At 44.7% G+C, this 25,000-nt stretch overlaps 1 protein-coding gene across 7 annotated transcripts in view; it reads right to left on the bottom strand.

Annotated features, from left to right (window-relative positions):
- The window catches only part of camk2g2 (calcium/calmodulin-dependent protein kinase (CaM kinase) II gamma 2), a 147,272-nt gene that overhangs the window by 58,947 nt on the left and 63,325 nt on the right, over positions 1–25,000 (bottom strand). For all 7 annotated transcript variants that reach the window (XM_063191121.1, XM_063191120.1, XM_063191119.1 and 4 more), the window contains exons 4-7: positions 17,606–17,660; positions 16,772–16,837; positions 7,002–7,074; positions 1,983–2,085 (exon numbers count right to left, since the gene is read on the bottom strand). In XM_063191121.1, the coding sequence (XP_063047191.1) occupies positions 1,983–2,085; positions 7,002–7,074; positions 16,772–16,837; positions 17,606–17,660 (297 nt within the window). The remainder of the gene's footprint in view (positions 1–1,982; positions 2,086–7,001; positions 7,075–16,771; positions 16,838–17,605; positions 17,661–25,000) is intronic.

Here is a 25,000-nt window from a genome sequence, read left to right on the forward strand (position 1 = left end):
AGAGGGGCATTGGCAGGCTTATGATCAGGTCAAGGGGGCGTTGGGAGGCTTACGATGAGGTCCAGTGGGCGTTTCCTTAAAAACAGGTTGAGAACCACAGAGATAGGCTATTAAAAACTGGATGCAAACAAAACACAGAAGATTGGTCTTCACACCCCTGACTCGTCACACTCAAGTCGGAGTCACAGGACTCGAGTCCACATCTCTGATGACATTACTTACAACATTATTCCATTATTACGCACGCATCATTAATTAAGGTTGGATTCATGTATGATTGGATCAATATATCAGGATTTTCATCAGCAGTGTTAATATATGATATATTAACACTTGTAATTCACACCATTAATTACCCTTGGTTGTACGACAATTACTTAATGGTGAGTCATCATGACTACAATAGTGACTCCTCATTGACTAATAATAGATTAAACATCACTGCATACATAAATTATGTGTTAATTCACCATGAATCATACATTAATTATAAAATTATCCGTTATTATTCATGTAAAATTATTGTAAAGTGTTACCCAATATTCATCATCATCATCATCATCATCATCATCATCATCATCATCAACTGCATCACCATCAACATCATCAACTCTGATGGATATTGCAGAGTAGCACCTTGGCAAGCAATTCATTAACTAGGAAAAGACATTAGCCTTCCTCATACCAATTTGATTTGTAGAGAGGGTCTGGAATGGGCTGAGATGAGAGACCTTCACTGGAGGGAGGGGTGAACTCCGTTGAAATGTGCGTCTTATTTTACCCAATGGCTTCAAATACTTAAAAAGCCATTACTAATGGGAGGGATGAGATGAACCCTGTTGAAGTTTGAAAAGTGCATTGCGCCCTCCCTGGCTCCCTGAACGGCTGCTTGTCTGATAACTAAGACTTGACCTTCCCAGAACACCTGGCCCAGAAGCCATGTGGATGGATCTTGCTTTTGGCTGGGGCTCTTGCGCATGGTAAGCTCTGGCTTTCACTGCATAGTGGAATCATCTTCCTACTCCTCCTAATCAACAGCCTTGAAGGCCATTGCAGAAGTGCACCCCAAGGAAACCATTGATTAACTATACTGCCCTGTTGGTTATCTATACTACTCTACTGATGATCTATACTGGCCTACTGATTATCTATACTACTACCCTACGGTGCCACTGATAAAAATGCCTTCAAAGCCTTTGCATTAGGTTGGACATTTTAGTTACTGCAGATGGGACATGGCAATATCTATAAAACAGGACACATTTGGACCATAAGGCTTTTTCACAAGATAAATGAGGACCATTTTCGATCTTTACATAATTTTGACAAAATATGTATTTACCGCACTTTGCCTTTAAAGGGCAATAAAGTGACAGAACACAGTACAGTGAAGACACTTTCTTCCTCCTCCTCCTCCTCATCATCATCATGTTGAACATAATGAGAGTACCGAGACTATTCATGTGGTGTACATAATCGTGCATTTGAAGCATTTCACATTTCAGGGTGATAATTAAAGAGAACATCCTTACCAAACCATGTGGACTGATCCCCTTATGCCGTGTACAGACCAGGAGCGAACGGAGCAAATGAAGCGACGGAAGTAATTATTTCTCTATGGAGGGCACGCGACCTGCGCTACCAAAGCGAATTCGCCAGGAGCGAAGCTTCTTGCGCTACCAGAGCGAATTTTGACGATTAAACTAAATCTAATCGCAGGCGAATTCGCTCTGACGCTGTTCGGCGAAAACCAATCGGAACGTTCATATCTTCGAATGTCCCAGGCTGTCAAGCCAGAGCCGTTATGTGATTAGCTGAATCAAACATGTCAATGCTGCGTCTCGAGCGAGTACAGCGAATTCAAGGCGAAACTTCTTCTGCTACCCACGCTACCAGGCAGCGTAGTTCGCTCTTGGTCTGGACACGGCATTACACTTCAATATCCTACCACCATGATCATCACAGTGAGAGAGCATCCTTACCAAACCATGCAGGCTGCTCCCCTTGTACTTCGATGGCCAGGCCAAAGTCTGCCAGCTTCACTGCTGCTCCCTTCATCTTACTGGCCAGGAGCAGATTCTCTGGCTGCAAAACACACACAGACACAGACACAGACACAGACTCGATTAGTTTGAACATGCACCATGGAACTGAGAGCTTGCGGTCGTATCTGTGTTAGGGATGGGAATTTTTGGAAAACGCACTATTAGAAAATTGATGGCCACTATTTGAATATTCCAATTAGGGATGCACGATGTCAAAAATTTCGGCCGATACCGATATCCGATTATGATATTGCGGTTTTGGCCGATGACCGATATTAACCGATACCGATGTTTTTCTTTCTTTTTTAAAAAAAAGAGATGACAATGATGCAAACAAACAGAATTTTTGAATGTCGTCTTATTTCCAAAAACACTTTTTAACTCCCTGTGATAATTAGATAAAAAATAGAGACAAAATAGAAGACAAACAGTGAAAGTCATCGTCAAGTCCATTCTTTTAGAACCGTAACATACAAAAAAAAACATCGGCATTAACATCGGCCCAGTTTTACCCATCAGACCGATGTCCGATGTGTTGAATATTGGCCGATATCGACCGATACCGATACATCTGGCCGATACATCGTGCATCCCTAATTCCAATAATACTTGAATAATATTCTCCCTGGCTGTAAACAGTATGTGTGGGAATTTCTGACACACATGTTTAAAATGTCTTCATTGTCACTTAACACAGTAAGTATTTTTATGTGGCATCTGTATTGTTATGAGTGTGGATCTTGAAACCGACATCTCGAGTTTTTGAATTAAAAAGGTCTAAAAGGACATTCTAAATTTGAACATATATTGACTATATTAACATTCAAAACTGGAGTCCCATTCCTAATACAGACAGTTCACTGTACCCCACCCCACATGTGTTGTGTAGACATGGTCCATCACCATGATGGAAACCTTTGTGCTCCCTCTCCATCTACCATACACATTTGTCATGAAACTGACCTACGGTACGAGGACCCTCCTCTCACTAGGTACCCAGTTATACTTAATACACTATCCAACCCCCTGACCACACAATACACTTGTCACTCTTTCTTTGTCTCTCTTTCTTTCTTTCTTTTTCTCTCGCTCTCTCTCTCTCTCTCTCTCTCTCTCTCACACACACACAAACACACACACGCACGCACGCACACACACACAGACACACACAGACACACACACCCCACTCACTCCTCTACATCAGCCATTCTCAAACTTCAGAACACCAAGGCCCACTTTGAAATGTGAAAAAATTCTGGGGCCCACCTAACCATATAGCACAATATAACATAATAAATTACATTATTACATTAAATTACTTACATTATATTACATTATATTACATTATATTATATTATATTATATTATATTATATTATACTATATTATATTATATTATATTATATTATATTATATTATATTATATTATATTATATTATATTATATTATATTATTGTTATATTGTTATGAATAATTACAAGTTAGGGCCTATTTTCAGAAAGTTATGGCCACTGAGGGGCCTCCTAAATACTCAATATGAAATTAGCATGAAACAAGTCAGCATTCACAGCTCAAAGAAATAGGCATCAGATAAGTACTAAATGCTCTATTGATAGTTAGGAGGAAATAGCCAACTGTAACAAGCCAAAACGGCAAAGTTTCCTCTCACAATCGACTAAAAATGATTAAAAATATCCATTTTACACATAGGCTACATCAACACCATAAGCACGAAAACACATCACGACGGCAGATAGAAAGTGTAACGCTATACCTCGCGGGTAACTCGCGCTAATTCATTCGCGGAAGAAAATTACTTCCGCGATTGAAATGACACAATGTTTACACATAAATCCAGCCTAATAGTAGGCCTACAGCTTACCGCACCAAAACACCAAATAGGGAGGTGTAATCAAGTTTCTGGACGCACACAAGAAAGACACAAGATAACTAAACAAGATGTGAATATCTAAACAGCATGTGAGTAAATTTGAGCATCATTTTCCCAGACCTGTCGTGCCCACCTGCTATGCCGCCGCCCATAGTTTGAGAATCACTGCTCTACATCAGTGGTTCCCAACCTATGGGTCGGGACCCACCTTATGGGTCGCCAAAGATCCACAGGGGGTCGCGGAGCCCTCTTGATTTTAAGGGGTTTCATTTTAAATATATATAGCCCATGTTGAATAAGACAAAGCATTTAACTAATAGAAGCAACAAATTGTAAGTGCTACATTAAACATTTATTCTATATTTGACCAAAGACGAATTGAGGAATAAAATAAAAATAACTAAAATTAGTTTTCGCAGGAAACAGAGGGCATCTTGTGACCACAAAGCTTGCAATAGTAAAAACATGGGTCCCTTCAGAAAAAGGTTGGGAACCACTGCTCTAGATCATCCTCATCTGCCTGAGCCACACACACATACACAATCATATTCCTCATCCTCATCATCATCCTCTTTCTCATCCTTTATCTCAGTATCCTGATCTTGACACTGCTGTTCTGCTGTGTTGTGTTGTGTTCTCTAAGGGTTCTGTCTGTCCATCCCCTTCACCCAAACACATATGAAAAGTGAAAGCTTGAAAGCCCATTGGGAAACTCCAACTCCCATTGTCATTGTGACACAGCACTCCACAGCACACAAGTGAACACTGCACACAACGAAATTGCATTTATGCCTCACCCGTGCAAGGGGGCAGCCCTCAGTGGCGCCCCATGGGGAGCAGTGCGGTGGGACGGTACCATGCTCAGGGTACCTCAGTCATGGAGGAGGATGGGGGAGAGCACTGGTTGATTACTCCCCCCACCAACCTGGCGGGTCGGGAGTCGAACCGGCAACCTCTGGGATGCAAGTCTGACGCCCTAACCGCTCACCCATGACTGCCCTATGCCAGCGTCACTGAGAGGACTGCAGGCTAGCTGGGAGGGTATGACATGACCCCGCACTGCCTATGAGATGAAGCAGAGCTGGCATTACCTCCACCACCACAGCACACAGGCCACACACAATACACGCACACAAATGGACACACATGACCACACACACACACAACACACATGCGTGAGCAGCACACACGCAAGCGCGCACACACACACAATCCACCGCCAGAGGATTGCATTTCAGCTCTTCTCTGCAGAGTGATGATGTCATATCCGTTGCCATGGTAACTGCCAGTCACTAACCCCCCCACCCTCCAACTCCCTCTACCCACTTCTCTCTCTCTCTCTCTCTCTCTCTCTCTCTCTCTCAAGCCATTGGTCCTGGAGACATGCCAGTCTGAGAAAGAAAGAGAGAGAGAGAGAGAGAGAGAGAGAGAGAGAGAGAGAGAGAGAGAGAGAGAGGGAGAGAGAGAGAGGGAGAGGTGGAGAGTGGGTGGCCACAGGGTCTGAGCAACTGGAGAGCAGCCATACTTGACTGGCAAATTCAAAGTCATTCAACAGAGTAGTGCAGGGGAGGTGAGAGCTCTCCACAGGTCTGGTCAAGTGCAGCTCCTCTGAACAACTCCAGCTGGTTCTTTCAAAGTAACACACACACACGCACGCACGCACGCACGCACGCACGCGCACACACGTGCACACATACACACACAGAGTAGAGAGACACACACACACACAGAAAAGGACACAGAACACATACGTACGTATACCCATGCACACGCCCTAACAGACACACAGAATGACACAGGGATGCACGCACACACTCCTCCACTCCATGCTGCAGTTTGTGTTGAGGGTGCTGTAAAGCAGAGGTAGTCAAAGGTGACTAGGGCTGGGACGATTAATCGACTAATCGTGACTAATCGATTATATAAGTAATCCATATCGTGATATGTTTTTTTTTTCCATATCGCCCAGCCCTAGTCATTGACTAATCGTTGCATTTAATTACAATGCTTTTTTACTTACTTTACTAATGCTTTATTACTTTATTAAAACCTAAAATTGCCCAGCACGTATGAATTGGACGTTGTATCACGGAGTAAATAAGCTACTATCATGATTTAAAGCTCATTGTGAGCTCAGGGACCTAATTTTAACGGTTTCTTTCTTTTTGCTGGAGTACTTGAAAAAATAATCGTTTGACTAATCGACTATTCGAAAAAAAATAGTTGATAGATTAATCGGGAGAAAAATAATCGTTTAGGACAGCCCTAAAGGTGACCCTACTGACTAGGGGTGTAAATCACAGCCCCCATGACCATACGATACGATATCGATTAAGGCAGGGATTCAATCATTTTACTTAAGAATTTCCCACGATAGGATACGATTCGCTTTAGTTTTTTCCAATTACTTTTCCACTTCTATTATGATGGAGCTAGGGCATTGGACAGGGGCCAGCGATTTGATTTTCGAATGCCCCACGATACTATACGATTCGATTAAATTGTCAGTTGTAGGATCGATGCATCGATACATATTTATTACTGGTATTATTTACACCCCTTCTACTGACTGCAGTGAAGATTAACAAAACAAAACATATGGACACACACACACACACACACACACACACACACACACACACACACACACACACACACACACACACACACACACACACACACACACACACACACACACACACACACACACACACACACACACACACACACACACACACACACACACACACACAGAAAGCAATGCTGTGGAGAAACATCCCTTCAAAGTCCATTCATCAGACTCTGCAACATCATGAGAGAGAGAGAGAGAGAGAGAGAGAGAGAGAGAGAGAGAGAGAGAGAGAGAGAGAGCCTAAACATATGATGTGTGTGTGTGTGTGTGCGTGTGTGTGTGCGCGCATGTGTGTGTGCGTGCGTAAAAATCATTATTTAGACTTGGGATGCAAAGGGTTGGCAGAGCTGCGGGTGGCTTGGGTAATGTCGTCATGCCACCCAACACCCCCCACCCCCCAGGTGGCAGGTTGCCATGCCAACCGAGTGACTCACCTTGAGGTCCCGGTGCACAATGTCGTGCTGATGAATGTGGCTCACGCTCTCCAGGATCTGATTGATGCAGTGGCTGCAAAAGAGAGAGAGAGAGAGAGAGAGAGAGAGAGAGAGAGAGAGAGAGACAGGGTCACACGCAAGCACACACACACACATGCGTATATACACACAGACAAACACACACGCACGCGTGCACACACACACACGCATGCACGCAAATGCGTGAACACGCACACACACACACGCATACGCACGCACACACTAAAAGCTTAGCATCAGCAAAACGATACAAGTTCAATAACACATAGTCACACCCCCATAGAAAATAAGACAGCATCTTGGCTTCACGGGAGACACAGGGTCTTAACCTCGCACGCACAAACCCACACACACACACACACACACACACACACACACACACACACACACACACACACACACACACACACACACACACACACACACACACACACACACACACACACACACACACACACACACACACACACACACACACACTGTAGCCCCTTGGTCTACAAACAAAGGGCCCCGGCCCAAATCCGGCCCTGGCATGGCATGGCAAACATTTGGCCCTCAATGAGATCAAAACAACATAAATGAGTGTGGTTTTCGATCATTAAAACTTCAATGGATCAAATCTCTCCAAAGCATTCACAGAGAGTTACACCTTATGCAGAGGCGCAACTACAGTATATGCGACATATGCGTTGCAGGGGGGCGCCAGAGAGAGGGGGGTGCCAAAGAGAGGGCACGCACGAGAGAGGGAGAGGGAGAAAGAGCGCAGCCTAACTTCGTCAATCGTTTGACACGGGACAAATTGTTAGTGTAATTGTTACATATTAAAAATCTACTTATTTATATTTAAGCTTAGTGGAACACGGTCAAACTGTTTTTTTCACGGTCAAAGTTGGAGCTTTCCTTTGCGCGCACCGCTGCAGCACACGCGCCGCTTCGTGCCACTGCGCCACGCCGCACCGTGCCACTGCGCCACGCCGCACCTTTCTCACATTTTTCACCCCTGACCCGTTTTCATGCCTGTTTTTGGGAGGAGGGGCACCAAAATAGTTCTTGCATACCACCCCAGAAAGGAGTAGTTGCGACCCTGACCTTATGCTAACAGTCTCATAGCAGACATTGACAAGAAGGGAATACGGAAAGGGAAAATCTGTTTTTTGTCCGGGTATCTAACTTATTTTTGCGGCGTTGGTTTGGCCCGCAGCCTCACTTGCTCTACATAATTAGGCCCTTGAAGATACATAATTGGAGACCACTGCTGTAGCCCCTTAACATCCATATTTCCACCACTGAACATTTTAATAGTTATTGAAAAAAACGTATCTACCATAGTACTACGCCGCCATGGTAGTGCACAGGGCCTTTAGTAATACATTATGACTTTGGTCATTTCAATTCTTGTAAGCTCATTTATGACAGGGGCCATGTCCCCAAGAGGTTTAAGGAACCTTATTGAATATGATAAGAGAACAACACTCATCTTAACTTGGGTATGATATACTACGTCCACAGTAGCCAGGCTGTGCCCTGACGCAACACCTTCAGCTTTGCTACTAATCAGGTCAAGAGCAATGCAAGTACTTTCTGAGCTCCCGGAAAATCGGGAACTCCTCCCACTTTGACGGGAAGCAAACAGCCTTTAGCAAAATGTTTATTGTTATGCTCTTGGTCAAACCAAAAAGTGAAAGTCGATGATAATCAGGCTACATCCACAGCACAGCACAGCACAGCACAGCACAGCACAGCACAGCACAGCACAGCACAGCACAGCACAGCACAGCACAGCACAGCACAGCACAGCACAGCACAGCACAGCACAGCACAGCACAGCACAGCACAGCACAGCACAGTCAAGTCAAGTCAAGTCAAGTCAAGTCAAGTCAAGTCAAGTCAAGTCAAGTCAAGTCAAGCTGTTGTGGTCTCTGTAGTGAGGCAGGGGTGGAGTGTAGCCCGGGTCATCATTGTATTGGCCTTTAATCACCCTACAGAGAGCCTTTGGCAAACAGCACCAAATATAGGTGAGCTTGCCAAAGCTTATTTCCTCCTATTCAGCTCCCGTTATTTCCCCGCGGGCTGGCTGCAAATATCCCACAATTACTCTGTGCAAACAGAAAGCCAAAAATAATAGTAGCCAAACTTTGACAGCTTTTCCATGAGAATGAATTGCATCCAGCTTGTGTGCGACTCCTTTTCTCTTTTTTGTGCAAGCAAGCCAAAGGGGTGGGGACCAAAGGGTATCTCAGGCCCAGCGGGAGGGGAGGGCAGAATTGGGTCCCTCACTGTTACCTTACATGTAACGAATCAAAGGGCCCTTCAGATGATTTTGTACGGCCCCACCCATATGAAAAAGTCTTATTAAAAACGCATAATGGATTATATCTGTTCCATAAGAATAGTATAAGGATCATACAAGGCACAAACCCACATATACAAATCTAACTATTTTTTTATTCATTTTCAGTCATATATGTCATACACAATTTATGTTACTAGGGGCTTATATATTTCTTATAAGTAAAAAGATTGGAAAATAGTGCTGTTTTTGGATGAATGTCAATCAGATGTGTGCTGTATTTGTGCCATGTTGTTGTTGTATATGTTACAGTAGGCCCTATGTGTATGCCATATTTAAAGGTGCACCATGCAATATTTGTTGTAGCTTATTTCCAGCTAGGGTGACCACCTGCTAATAAGTCCAAGGGGTATCCCCCAAGGGGTCCAAGGGGTATCCCCCCCCCCACACACACACACACACATTTGTCTTTAGGCATATAGGCCTATATATATTCAAAGTGATGTAGGCCTATCCCCCTAAATCTTGGGCTTTATATGCCACACTTGCATAGGTAACATAGCATAGGTAATATTAACCTAAACAACTTAAGTTCTTCGTCAGGTTGTTTTTTTCTGGGAGCTTATTTAGACTGTCTAGGCCTGTGTTATATACGAATATTAATCTTACATTTAAAGTCTCATGCTTCATATGAGAAATGTGCAGAATTCATATAAATATTGGTGTCAGAAACTGTTTAAGAAATGTACGAATTAAATAACGTTTGCATATAATTAAATGTATAAACTTTATAAAATGCATATACGAATATTACATTTCAAGTTGTAAACTTAATATAAACTTAATATAGAAAGTCTGTAAAATCCAACTACGGAACATGTGTTATGTTATACGTAAATTGAATAAGATTTCAATATGATTTTAACATAAAACGTGTGTGATGGAGTGACCATCACTAGGGTTGTGGGTGTGTTCTGACTAACATGCCAACAAGCCTGGCTCTTTGGTGTAGCGGTCAGAGCCCTGGTTTACTACCCCAGAAGGTCTGGGTTCGAGTCCCAGCTGGGCAACTCTACTCCCCTTCGCTACAAATGGTGTCAGAAGTGGGATGGTATCGTGAGGCCATCGGAAGCGTACCCATTGGGTGTAAGCCGTAATTCCATGTGAGGGGCCCCCAGGATTGGTGACTCCGGTGTGAGGGACCCCAGTGATGGGTGAAGCATTGATGACGGGGCACACTGGATGGGAGAAGCATGATGGGCAGTTGCGTGAGGGACACCATGAGTGTGTAAACCGCACGGGTGCGCTTCCCGAAGGGGAAGGCAGTGTGATGGAGTGACCATCACTAGGGTTGTGGGTGTGTTCTGACTGACATGCCAACGACCCTGACTCGTTGGTGTAGCGGTCAAAGCCCCGGTTTACTACCCCAGAAGGTCTGGATTCAAGTCCCAGCTGCACAGTAAATGCTGTGGTGTTAATTCAACACTTACAGAGTTCATTTAAGTCCAAATGGACTCAAATGAACTCTAAGTGTTAAATGAGCACTGCAGAATTTACTGTGTGGGCAACTCTACTCCCCTTCGCTACAACGTGCATTATTTCTATAGGAATATAGTAGTTTTCTCCTATGTTTTAGTCAATATAATATAGTATTATGCATTGTGGGCATGTCAAACTCTTATAAGAATTTATACTGCATACAGCCATGTTATATGGCATGCGTATAAGTTCCATATAGTATTTCTTTTCGAAAAGGGGCCATAATCGACTATCATGATAGACATATATTAGAAAACGTATAAGTGACTCTTGCAAATCTGGCACATTTTTTCTATACGATTTCATGTAAGGAACATGCATGTTTGCTGTATATGAATCATATAATTCTTTTTCATATGGGCAGTCAAAGCTGTCGGCAGCCCTGCACATGTGTGTGCCTGTGCGCATACATATATATGTGTACACATGTATGCGTATATTATATTTAATTTCTATTCTAGTGACCTGTGGTACTAATGTTTTGTTCCTGAGGACCATCAGACTAAAGTTAACATGACTTGAAAACACAACAGACATTATTCAGGGGGACAAGGGGACACGGGTGATTTACAGGGCTACAAAGAACAAAGAATGGCTACAAGGAATGACAATAAGTGAGTGAAGAGAACGGAAATGGATGTGGGATCAAAAGACAGATTGGCAAGATGTCCAGTCCACTGCAGTTTTCCTCTTAGGGAAAAGTGGACACCGCTCTCGTGTCCAAATTTGGCCAAATCTCCTGCCTGCATTCCACTGCACTCGTTCTACTACACAAGGGCAGGCACGACGGCAAATCTCCTCCTCTCTCCTTGTTTTTTTCCCTTTTCCCTCTGTCTGTCTCGCACTTTCTCTCCCTTATCATATTGGCTCTTCCCCCCTTCTCCCTTCCAGTTCACCTTTCGTCTTAATCAAAAACATTTCTCTTCTGCAGAGTAACCTTTCCTCTGGAGATGCTGTCGATATCTCTCCATCTCTCCCTAAACAGCCCTCAACCGTTCTCCAAACCCAGCCTCACCCCCACACTGACGGGGGGGACAGGGGGGGACAAAAGGGGTCAGCTGTCTAAGGCCCAGGGGGAGGGCTGGATGGGTCCCTGTAACTCTATATGTACTGAGTCAAGGGGCCTTTGGTCCGTGCCCAGAGCCTCCTCCTCATCGGACTCCCCTTAACCTCTACCATATCAGACCTCCTAACCTTCATGATGAACACCCGCCAACCCATTTACAAAAGCTCTGTCTCCGAACTCTCTGATCCATTGGACCTGTCTGAATCTCCTCCATCACTCCCGTTCTTTGACTGATGAGGAAGTGCTAACATCAATACGTTAGTCTGGTACTGTTCTAAATAAAAGTATATATTTATCTTCCACATATGAGATGCTCCAATGATTATCCTTCTCACTTTCTCCTTAATCCCTGATCTCAGACGGCAGCCTCAGAGTGATAGAATCTGTCCTTTCACACATTTCCTTTCTCTGTTGCCTTTTCCGCCTCTTTCTGCTCCCCTCTCCTCCTACTCTATTCTACGTACACCCGCCTGTTCTCATGTCCTCTGCCTATTGTACTCTGTTCCTCTCTTCTCTTACTACTCTACTGTCCCCTATTCCCCTCTCCTCCTCCTATTAATCCCCCTGTTCCCCTCTCCTCCCTCCGCCTATTCTATTCTACATCCCTCACCTCCCCTCTCCTCCTACCATCCTATTCTCCATCCATCCATCTATTCCCCTCTCCTCCTCCTATCCTATTCTCCATCACCCTATTCCCCTCTCCTCCTACTGTTCTACGTCACCCTATTCCCCTCTCCTCCTACCATCCTATTCTACATCACCCTATTCCCCTCTCCTCCTACTGTTCTACATCACCCTATTCCCCTCTCCTCCTACTGTTCTACGTCACCCTATTCCCCTGTCCTCTGCCTATTCTATTCTACATCCCTCACCTCCCCTCTCCTCCTACCATCCTATTCTCCATCACCCTATTCCCCTCTCCACCTACTGTTCCACATCACCCTATTCCCCTCTCCTCCTACTGTTCCACATCCCTCACCTCTCCTCCCTCCGCCTATTCTATTCTACATCACTCACCTCCCCTCTCCTCCTACTGTTCTACATCACCCTATTCCCCTCTCCTCCTACTGTTCTACATCACCCTATTCCCCTCTCCACCTACTGTTCTACATCACCCTATTCCCCTCTCCACCTACTGTTCTACATCACCCTATTCCCCTCTCCTCCTACTGTTCTACATCACCCTATTCCCCTCTCCTCCTACTGTTCTACATCCCTCACCTCCCCTCTCCACCTACTGTTCTACATCACCCTATTCCCCTCTCCTCCTCCTACTGTTCTACATCACCCTATTCCCCTCTCCTCTGCCTATTCTATTCTACAGCCTTTCTGTTTCCCTCTCCTCCTTCTACTCTTCTTATGAAAGAAAGTGAAAGCCCACCTGGGAAACTCCAACTCCCATTGTCATTGTGACACAGCACTCCACAGCACACAAGTGAACACTGCACACTGCACACAACGAAATTGCATTTATGCCTCACCCGTTCAAGGGGGCAGCCCTCAGTGGCGCCCCATCGGGAGCAGTGCTGTAGGACGGTACCATGCTCAGGGTACCTCAGTCATGGAGGAGGATGGGGGAGAGCACTGGTTGATTACTCCCCCCACCAACCTGGGGGTCGGGAGTCGAACCGGCAACCTCTGGGATGCAAGTCTGACGCCCTAACTGCTCACCCATGACTGCCCTCTTCTTATTCTTCATTCCCCTTTTCCCCTCTTCTTCTCCTACTCTATATCCCTCTGTTCGTCTCCTCCTCCTACTCTACAGTCCTCTATTCCCCTCTCCTCTTCTTATTCTACTCTGCATCCCTCTATTCCCCTCTCCTCTTCTTATTCTACTCTATATCCCCTATTCCCCTCTCCTCTTCTTATTCTACTCTATATCCCCTATTCCCCTCTCCTCTTCTTCTCCTACTCTGCATCCCTCTGTTTCCCTCTCCTCTTCTTATTCTACTCTGCATCCCTCTGTTTCCCTCTCCTCTTCTTATTCTACTCTATATCCCCTATTCCCCTCTCCTCTTCTTATTCTACTCTGCATCCCTCTGTTTCCCTCTCCTCTTCTTATTCTACTCCGCATTCCTCTGTTCTTCTCCTCCTCCTACTCTATATCCCCTATTCCCCTCTCCTCTTCTTCTCCTACTCTGCATCCCTCTGTTTCCCTCTACTCTCACTCACTGCTGCCCATTATTATTGGACTGCCATCAGGGCCAGTGGTGATTAGCCAGCCTTGCATTGTTACACACAAACCCTCTTGGCACAGTAGTCAATGAATCTGAAAACATTGCGTGATGAAAGCCATCGTTTGGGACTAAATGAGGCATTGGCAGCTAATTATGTGTCGTCTTCAACCAAATCAAAGCACCGTAAGGTAGAAAGAAGTCATTGTTTCATCAAGTGGTTATTTACTACTAGCAAGTGGATGATGGGGAAAACACTGAAAAATGAGGTAAAACTGAGTCAAACTCATTGGTTCAAATAGAGCAGTGGTTCCCAACCTATGGGTCGCGACCCAACCTGTGGGTCACCAAAGATCCACGGGGGGTCGCAAAGCCCTCTTGGGTTTCATTTTAATACCATATGTAGCCCATGTTAATTAAATGACAAATGCATCGAAGCAACAACATTTACATTATTCAAGAACAGAACAAATGTTTAATATAGCAAAGACAATTTGAGGGATAAAATGATAACTAAAATGAGTTTTCGCAGGAAACAGAGCGAATCATGTGACTCTCTCATGCGGGCGCTGGGTCACCAAACCTTACAATGGTAAAAAAATATGGGTTCCTGAAGAAAAAGGTTGGGAACCACTGAAATAGAGCACAGCTGCAACTGAAGTGATGGGTCATTCCATCGCAAACTAAATACGGTTCATTGGCAATAGTAGGACATGTATGGTCTCTACGTCCATATGTTTTTATGGCTGTTTGTTCTGGAGCACGGTTTTCAGACTCATTTCAGGTTTAGAGTCTATAACAGGGGTATTCAATTAAAAGTCACGAGGGCCAGTTCCTTAAATTCTCTCCAGTGAAGGGGCCGAACAAGTATCTGTTTATCTGCGAGCAGCACAGTGTCTGAGGTTAGGGTGCGAAACAAGTGGATAGCTTTCTAGACAGAACAGATATTGGCGTCTCCATTTCTTAGTAGCCTTAGGATCTTAGGTCTATTTATGACACTGTTTTAGATAAGAGTTCACTCTCATGTGAATGTATAGTAGAGATATCCCCAACCTGTAGTGTTAGTGATCGCAAAATATGCACGGCCACACATAGCCAACACATCTATTTTCATTTTGTTCTGACCTTATGGGGGCCAGAACCTTGCCAACCAAGGGCCGCATCTGGGCCCAGGGCCGCCATTTGAATAGCCCTGGTCTATAAAGTCTATTTGATCTCAAGTGGGCCAGACCAGTAACGCATTTGCAAAATATCCCAAATTGATGCTTCATATTGGAATCACTTTACTAGTCAATCATCTTGAGGTGGAAGTCAGCATGTATATTTGATGTACTCCTTTCTTGACGTTCTTATTTTTCTCCTCTACAAGCCTGGGGCTGAATTGAACCATCTGGCAGACCACATCCGGCCCCCGGGTTTATGTGAAAGCAAAAAGTGAAAGCCCACCTGGGAAATTCCAACTCCCATTGTCATTGTGACACAGCACTCCATATCACACAAGTGCCCACTCCACACAACAAAATTGCACTTATGCCTCAGTCGTGCAAGGGGGCAGCCCCGAATGTCGCCGCAATAGAGTAGTGTGCCGGGAGGGTACCATGCTCATGGTACCTCAGCCATGGAGGAGGATGGGGGAGAGCACTGGTTAATTACTCCCCCCACCAACCTGGCGGGTCGGGAGTCGACCGGCAACCTTTGGTCTACAAGTGTGAAAGCCTAGACCCCATTTTTCGAAAGCGAACCAGTTATTAACTTAACAGGTTGCCAATAGTTGCTAATTTAGTTAGCCATGACGCTGTCAAGAAACGCCCCCCATGTAAAGCTGGTACAGGAAGTGCTCCGTACATACCCCACGTTAAATAAAATAATACAAAGAACTGCAGTTGTTAAACCATGTTTATCTGTATGAGTGTGAGTGTGTGTGTGTGGCCAGTATAGAACAGGATATGGCAGGTTGTGGTTGGTGGTGTGAGTGTGACCACACACAGCTTACTTGAAAGTGCAGAATGTTTAGCAGGTGTGACAATTTCCAGGAGGTGTTGTATACGTGCTTGGTGAGCTTTTTCACTGAAAAACTTTTCATCACTTACTGTAATAATAATAATTCATGCCAGAAATTGAGCATTCGCATACCTCCTTGTGTACTAGGGGTGGTACTGTTCACAAAATTCACGGTTCGGTTCATATCGCGGTGTCAAGGTCACGGTTTTCGGTTCTCTACGGTTCTTTTTTTTTAGTTCATGATAAATGGTGCACTGGCTAATAGAATCGGACTTATCACTAAATATCCTACATATGGTTTGTATAGGCTTATAATGTGAAAATGGTATGCTTTTAATTGTGTCATCCTCTGATTTGGTCTTATACGCTAATGTTTTAATCAGAGAGACTGGATAAGATACTCCTAGAATCTCTGTTTTACACATTTTTCTGGGCAGTACATGAATTGCGGTTTGTGATGGATTGCACGGTTCGGTATGCGTGGGAATAGCACGGTTTCGGTTTTCGGTGCGGATTGTGCCATCCCTATTGTGTACGTACCTGCTGTGTGTGTGTGTGTGTATGTGTGTGTGTGTGTGTGTGTGTGTGTGTGTGTGTGTGTGTGTGTGTGTGTGTGTGTGTGTGTGTGTGTGTGTGTGTGTGTGTGTGTGTGTGTGTGTACCTGGCATCAGCTTCACTGTAGTACTCCCGAGCGACGATATCTTCAAACAGCTCTCCTCCAGTCACCCTATAGCACAGACGGCCACTCGGTTAAACACACACTTTAACACCTCTCATGCAAAATACAACATGTGTAAAACAAGACACACACACTCTCTCTCTCTCTCACACACACACACACACACACACACACACACACACACACACACACACACACACACACACACACACACACACACACACACACACACACACACACACACACACACACACACACACACACACACACACACACACACACACACACACACACAGCAGTGTGTCATAGGTCAGAGAGCCACTGATAACAAACAAGAGGTAACACTTAGGGAGGCCAGACAGACCTTACTGTGCGCACACACACACAAGCACGCACGCACGCACACACATGTACGTACGCACGCACAGCACAACAGGATGATGATGATGATGATTGGCCATTAACATCTTCACATTGACATTTTTATTCTTAAATAATATAAATTTAATTCAAATAATCATTATTAGATATAATATTTGAAGAGTTTCGTTGCGAAATGACGCAAACACCATTTTTTGAATCTCATTATTGGAAATGACTGTTCAGACGGCCTTTCATGTATGTGTGAATTCTTGCCAATGAAATATTTTGAGAACATGCTTTTTAAATATATATCATACATTTTGCAATGCAAAGCAATGCAATGCCCAATACAAAAATGTCCATTTCCCATAATCGATATGTCATTTTGCAATGAAGCTCCTGATATTTATATGCAATTCTACTCATTTTATTTGGACACTGATGGATGCTTACAGGTCGAACACCAGGTAGTGGAAGCCCTCCTCCGAGATGCTGTCGTGCAGTCGAACTGGAGGCAAAAGAGAGAGAGTGAAGTGTTATTGTGGAACAGTATAGGAACTCAGTGTCATACTACAGTAACTCACAATCACTATCTCGGTTTACTTTGAGAGTTTTTCCTTTCTCAGTATAGAAAACGTGCACACTCATTCACACACCAAAAGGCCTTCAAGAATCTTATAACAGGAATCGCTGAATAGCACTGTGCATCACAGACACACAGACACACAGACACAGACACAGACACAGACACACACACACACACACACACACACACACCAAGCTGAAGGAGGAGGGGGTGGGTAGGGCAGGGCAGTGCAGGCTCAGAGGGCCATTATCTCCGTATCTCCAGGGCTGTGTTGCTGACTGGCCTGCCTGCCTGCCCTCTCGCCTGCTCTGATCTGGGCCTGCCTAAACTGCCTGTGGGGGTGGGTTTGCCTGCCCTCGCAGGCTCTGCTCTGTTCTGCTCTGCCTGTGTGTTGTGTGTCCTCTCGCCTGCACTGCCTGTGTGTGTGTGTGTGTGTTTGTGTGTATGTGTGTGCGTGTGAGTGTGTGCGTACATGTGAGTGCATGCCAGTGCCTGAGGCCACTTAGAAGAGAGAGACATGCCATGTGCGTCACGGGGACTAGCCTACAGTTCCTGGAAGGAGTGACCCACACTCTAATACAGGAACACAATCACACACACACATGCACACCACTACTGTAGACACACACGCACGCATGCATGCACACACACCTCTCTATTGTAGACAAACACACACATGCCACACACACACACACACACACACACACACACACACACACACACACACACACACACACACACACACACACACACACACACACACACACACACACACACACACACACACACGCACGCACGCACGCACGCACGCACGCACGCACGCGCGCACGCGCGCACACATCCACCACTTAGATTGCACTCCTCTACCCTAAATCCAGGCCGTATCCATTATATATATGGCACGGCCATGTCGCCGTGTCTCGCTGCTTCGACATCAGCGATATAGAAGGCCCATTCCATCAGAGTCCTTCACATCCCATCTCACCCCATCCCCATCTCATCCCATCAAACTCCATCTTATCCCATTATAGCCCATGTCAGCTCCTGGAGTTGATTTCCCCCACCATCTTTAGTGTCCCCTATCAGCTACCGTAGCCTCTGTACTGCTACCTTATCCCGTTACAGCGATACTGTCCCATTTTTGGAAATAAGCTTATTTTACACCTCCCCTGGAATTAAATATTGGGGTTTTATCTACTCTCATATAATTTCAACCGCTCTCTGGGTATGGCAGTGCAAATTTTACCTCCAAGCTAGAAGTTAACATTGAGTCCCATGAGCCGCCAGCTGGTCTCATAGGACTCACAATGTTAACTGCTAGCATGGAGGAAAAAATTGCCCTGCCATCCTCAGAGAACGGTCGAAAGTAGAGAAAAACGGTAAAAACCCTATTATTTAACTCGAGGGGAGATGTAAAATAAACTTATTTCCAAAAATGGGACTGTATCACTTTAAATCCTGCATGTCGGCCACGGCCGTGGCACAAACAGCTAGGGCACTGCATCAATATGCCTGGAGACCCAGGTTTGATTCCAGGAGAGGCCATTTCCCGATCCACACCAGTTTCTCGCCGACATTACTCTTTCTCAAACTGTCCTCGCCAATGAATGCATGTCAGCACAGCTACTAGCTCCTGTACTGGTTTCCCCCCATCTTTAGTTTCAGCTGTAGCTACTGACCTGTCATGTCAACCACCTGATGCCCGATGTTGCATAGCGCAACACTGACTCCACCACCAGGAGACGCATGAAGCAGCTTTAAGCTCGTAAAATTTTAGATTTTTTTCAATTCAAAATGTTGACAAGTTAGAGCTGAATCAACGAGTTCTAATGCAAGATGATTAGCTTAGCTTTCAAATACAATTCATTTCATATTTTATATGCGCTCCAGAGGTGTTTCATAGTTTCCATAGGCTGACCATAACTTTTCCCAAAATGGCTTGGTGCTTTAGGCATCAATGGGTTAAATCCTACTGCGTGCCAGTTACTCCTGTATGGGTGCCGGTGACCCATCGTCTTTAGTGTCCCATATGAGCTACCGTAGCCTACAGTAGCCTCTGTACACTGTGCAGGTTACATCCTCTTTAGTGTCACGTCATCACTGCCCTACTAAGGCAAAAGACAGTAACTCACCAGAGTGTGAAACTGAGAAAAATGATGTTAAAGTTATCTTAAAATAAATGAATGTCACCACAATCTGGTTATAGCTACAAAGCTGTAATTTTCACAGTTTGTAGTGTATGCCTGCCTACATCTATTCATAAAAAATAATTTTACAAATAGTTAACCTTTGACCCTTTTTTGGAAGTTACCGTGTTCTGCCTTAGCATTGCCCCCGGAATGACAATTAGTCATACTAAGGCAGAAGACAGTAACTTCCATTTTAAATCTGAATAATAAGCAACGAATACAACTTTCACATATAATTTAAGCAGTATACACACTATTAGAGTCATTATGACAAAATGTCATGTTTATTAACATATAAATTGTTGATAATAATAATAATAATATAATTATAAATGGGTTTTGTGTGTGTATTTGTATTTCATACTACCTCAAATAATAGTTACACACATTTCCTAGCAGGCTGATCATGTTTCATAATATAATAGTTTCATTTTATATTTTTTTGATTATTTACATGACTGAAATTTAAAGAAGGAGTTTTAACTGTTAACAGATGAACAGTAACTGAAGTTACTGTGTTCTGCCTCAGTTTGGAACATCAGAGTTCCAGAATTCTGCAGGTCCAGAGCAGAAGGCAAAAAGCAGTAACTGAAGTTACTGTCTTCTGCCTTAGTTTACCCAAAGGATTTTCAGCTTGTTTTACTTTACACCTTTTTTTACCCTCAAAACAACTGATTTCAAACTCCATGTTTGTTCACATGATAAAACTGATGCTTATTATTGCAAATATGACAAAAACTCATTTTTGAAAAATTTGAAGTTACTGCCTTTTGCCTTAGCAGGGCAGATCGCCTGTGCTTCCTGCAGGACCTTCACAACGCCTTTTACAGTCGCAGCGATAGGACAATGCGGCAGTCGGATTAATGTGGTGTCAAACAGGTGTGTGTGTGTGTGTGTGTGTGTGTGTGTGTGTGTGTGTGTGTGTGTGTGTGTGTGTGTGTGTGTGTGTGTGTGAATTTGCACACTATACACTGTATTGTCTCCCACAAACACTCTGTGTGTAAGATACATCATAAGATACAGTAATCTGTCGCCACATGACAGTTTGTGAGTCTTAGATCAGACAGATGCCAGACATATCTAAACAGTGAGACTGGCATACACACACACACACACACACACAATAACACGTGAACATGTACACATATGTGCAAACACAAACGCACTTGTGCAAACATCCGCGTGCAAGCGCAAACAAATGCACGCCAACACACACGTGCACACACACACACACACACACACACACACACACACACACACACACACACACACACACACACACACACACACACACACACACACACACACACACACACACACACACACACACACGCACACGCACACGCACACGCACACACACACACTATCTGTGACAGCATGACGTAATGTCTGCAATCAAAAGCTCCCTCTCAATGTAGAGATGCTTGTGTGGAAACGAGAGAGAATGTGCAGTAAACAGCATTACATGGGAGAAACAAAGACACAAGATGTCACTGCAATTCTGTCAGTAAGTGTGTGAGTGTATATACACATAATTGAGTGTGTTTACGTTAGTGTGTTTACTGTCTGTGCGTGTGTGTCATTGGCTAAACAGAGGTCCATGAAATTGTGTGTGTGTGTGTGTGTGTGTGTGTGTGTGTGTGTGTGTGTGTGTGTGTGTGTGTGTGTGTGTGTGTGTGTGTGTGTGTGTGTGTGTGTGTGTGTGTGTGTGTGTGTGTGTGTGTGTCCTGTCGTCACTGTCAGCCAACTGCTTCTGGGTGTGATCTGAGGGGCTTAGAGCTCGGCTGCCACACATGCCGTCCCACACACACCCACACGCTAAATAGCACGCGCACACGCACACGCACACGCACACGCACACGCACACGCACACAAAATGCAGATCCATATACATACAAACTAGGGCTGGTAAAATCATATTCGAAATTCGAATATTATTCAAATATGGGAAAAATATGTATATTCCAACGTAAAAATGTATATTCAAATAATTTACAAAATATTGCGCAGGGCAGCGCGCGCATTGATTCTCTTCCGTTAAGTGTCCATGGTGCGTCCCTCACTGTCCTGTGTGTAGCTGCTGCAGTCACATGTCACAACAAGGAAGCAAGGACTGCGAGTTGCTTTGTTGATAGAGAGTAACTTCGTGCAGATTGATTTGACATTTGAGTTCTTATTGCTGTTTGAACCGCATTGTAATAAGTTGTCGTCTCTCGTGAATGATTACCAACGTGGAGCTCTACACCTCCACCCCAAACTATGCACGGAATAAAAGTGGGCCGAGTGATAAAGTGGTATGGAAGCTGGCAAGGTGTGAGTTAGCACCATGAAGTCGCAATATAGCTTTTTTGAGATTAGCGACTGGTCTTCACATTTTTTGCACCGTCCGCCACAAATTGCTTGAATTGGGCACGAGATGCACGAGACCAAAGCAGGCGGCATCAAGGAGTTTGTCAAGGCATCAATGGAATCAAGCGAGGTACAGCCCACATTTTAGTGGGAGATGTTGGGTGACGCTAGTGTGTGTGTGTGTGTGTGTGTTTGTGTGTGTGTGTGTGTGTGTGTGTGTGTGTGTGTGTGTGTGTGTGTGTGTGTGTGTGTGTGTGTGTGTGTGTGTGTGTGTGTGTGTGTCTGTTCGCGCGTGTGTGGGTGAGTGAGAGAGAGGGAGCGCGCATCCGCGAAGGTGCCGTTGTGAAAGACTATCTGGGTCCACGTACCAACTCCAGGTGATAGAAACACAGCGTTTGGTCAAAACGAAAGTCTATCAATCCTGGTCTGAATGAATACGCCCTAAATTAAGAGTGACATTTACTGACGACCAAATAACATTGCTTCTAACATCTACAGTCGCCAGTGACGGACCAAGATAGTCTTTCACATCGTGTGTGCCTGATTATCATCGACGTTCAAAGTGTTGCACCACTAGGAGGGCACAGCCTGACTACTTTCCCACGCGTGTCTACTTTCCCACTTCGAGCTTGTGTTGTTCGTATCTATTCAATCTCCAGCACAAAATAAATGGGTAGAACGACATGCAATAGCCTTTTCCCCACTGTATAAAGTGTCTATTGCCCAGTGCTCGTTTTTTGCGTGATTTTCTCCACGTGAAAAAATATTAATTAATTAATAATAATATTCGAATATATTCGATATTCGGACCATATTTTAAGACCCATATTCGAATTTAATTTCTGGGGAATGTTACCAGCCCTAATACAAACGGATACTGACAAAAACACACCATGTGCTCTGCCTTAGAACAAATGGTCTATATCTTTATGTCCCCTCCGAGCTGCCATACTTAGCCAGGACAATGCTGGGCTTGAGTATGCGGAAAAGGGGAGATATACAATAACCTACACACAGAGAGATGGCACATACTATGCATACTCACACACACACAAACACACACGTCCACGTACACACACACACATACACACACACATGTACACACACACACACACACACACACACACACACACACACACACACACACACACACACACACACACACGTACACACACACACACACACACACACACACACACGTACACACACGTACACACACGTACACACACACACACACACACACACAGACTTAGCAGGGGAATAAGGGGCCATTCGCCAAGCTGCAGACACACACACTTCCAGAGCTGTCAATCAAACACGGCAGCCACATCTATCAAAGAGACGTGCATGCCTGCCTGCCATGCATGCCTGTTAATACACACACACACACACACACACACACACACACACACACACACACACACACACACACACACACACACACACACACACACAGGCGTAGTGTGTGTGTGTGTGTGTGTGTGTGTGTGTGTGTGTGTGTGTGTGTGTGTGTGTGTGTGTGTGTGTGTGTGTGTGTGTGTGTGTGTGTGTGTGTGTGTGTGTGTGTGTGTGTGTGTGTCAGCGGGTGTGATTGACTCAAAGCCGGCAGGCATGTGTGATGAAATAAACGCCCAACCCAGTGTGACATTGCTCACGGGCGGTATGTGTGTATGTGTACTGTGTATTCATGTCAGAGTCTGTGTGTGCGTGCGTGCGCGTGTGTGTGTGTGTGTGTGTGTGTGTGTGTGTGTGTGTGTGTGTGTGTGTGTGTGTGTGTGTGTGTGTGTGTGTGTGTGTGTGTGTGTGTGTGTGTGTGTGTGTGTGTGTGTGTGTGTGTGTGTGTGTGTGTGTGTGTGTGTCTTCATGTCAGTGGCTAGTGGAGGGAGATGGGGAATAGGGCTAGATTGTGCATTAATGCAGGCAGAGTTCCCAGAGGCTATATATTCCTTCGCCTCCCTTTTTTCTTTTCTCCAACCTTCTCCCTCCATCTCTTCTCTTACTCCCCCTCCTCTGCTATCGCGCTCACTTTCCTCTTCCGCCTCACGCCATTCTTTTTTTCCCTCTTTCGGTCTTGCTTGCCTCTTCTCCCCTCCCTCGATTGCTCCCTTTGTTAAGAGTTTATCTGCAGTTCAAGCAGAAAACATGACAAGCTGTCTCTCTCTCTGTCTCTCTTTCTCTCGATGTCCATCTCTCTCCCCATCTCTCTGGCTCTGGAGTGGGCGAACACCAGGGCCAAATGGAGAAGAGACACGCATAAACTTGTGTGCACACACACACAAACATGTATACACACGGGTACATGCACACACTTACGCACGCGCACACACGCGTGCACACACACACGCAATGAGAGTGATGCACGTGCACAGATAGAAAACACAGACAGACACTGTTGACTGTGGTGGACATAAAAATCACCACACACAAAAACTAGAATGGGCACTCGGTAGAGCGCAAACCTTCGCCTACGCCACTTATTTTTTTCTGGCCATCTTCAGAGTGTGGGGCATAACATTCTCCAAATTTTGGTGTTTGGAATCGGACCGGAATATCGCAATATTACATTTTGGCCCAGTCTTGACCTCTTATTCAATTCAGCATGCACACGTTGTTCTGGCATATAGTGCTTGGCAAAGAAAAACATTTTTGACCTTTTTGTGAACTTGACCTTGACCTTTGACCCAATCACTCCCAAAAAGTAATCGATTGCTCCTTGGGTCATGA

Source organism: Engraulis encrasicolus, chromosome 24, assembly GCF_034702125.1.
Source record: "Engraulis encrasicolus isolate BLACKSEA-1 chromosome 24, IST_EnEncr_1.0, whole genome shotgun sequence".
Classification (NCBI taxonomy): domain Eukaryota; kingdom Metazoa; phylum Chordata; class Actinopteri; order Clupeiformes; family Engraulidae; genus Engraulis; species Engraulis encrasicolus.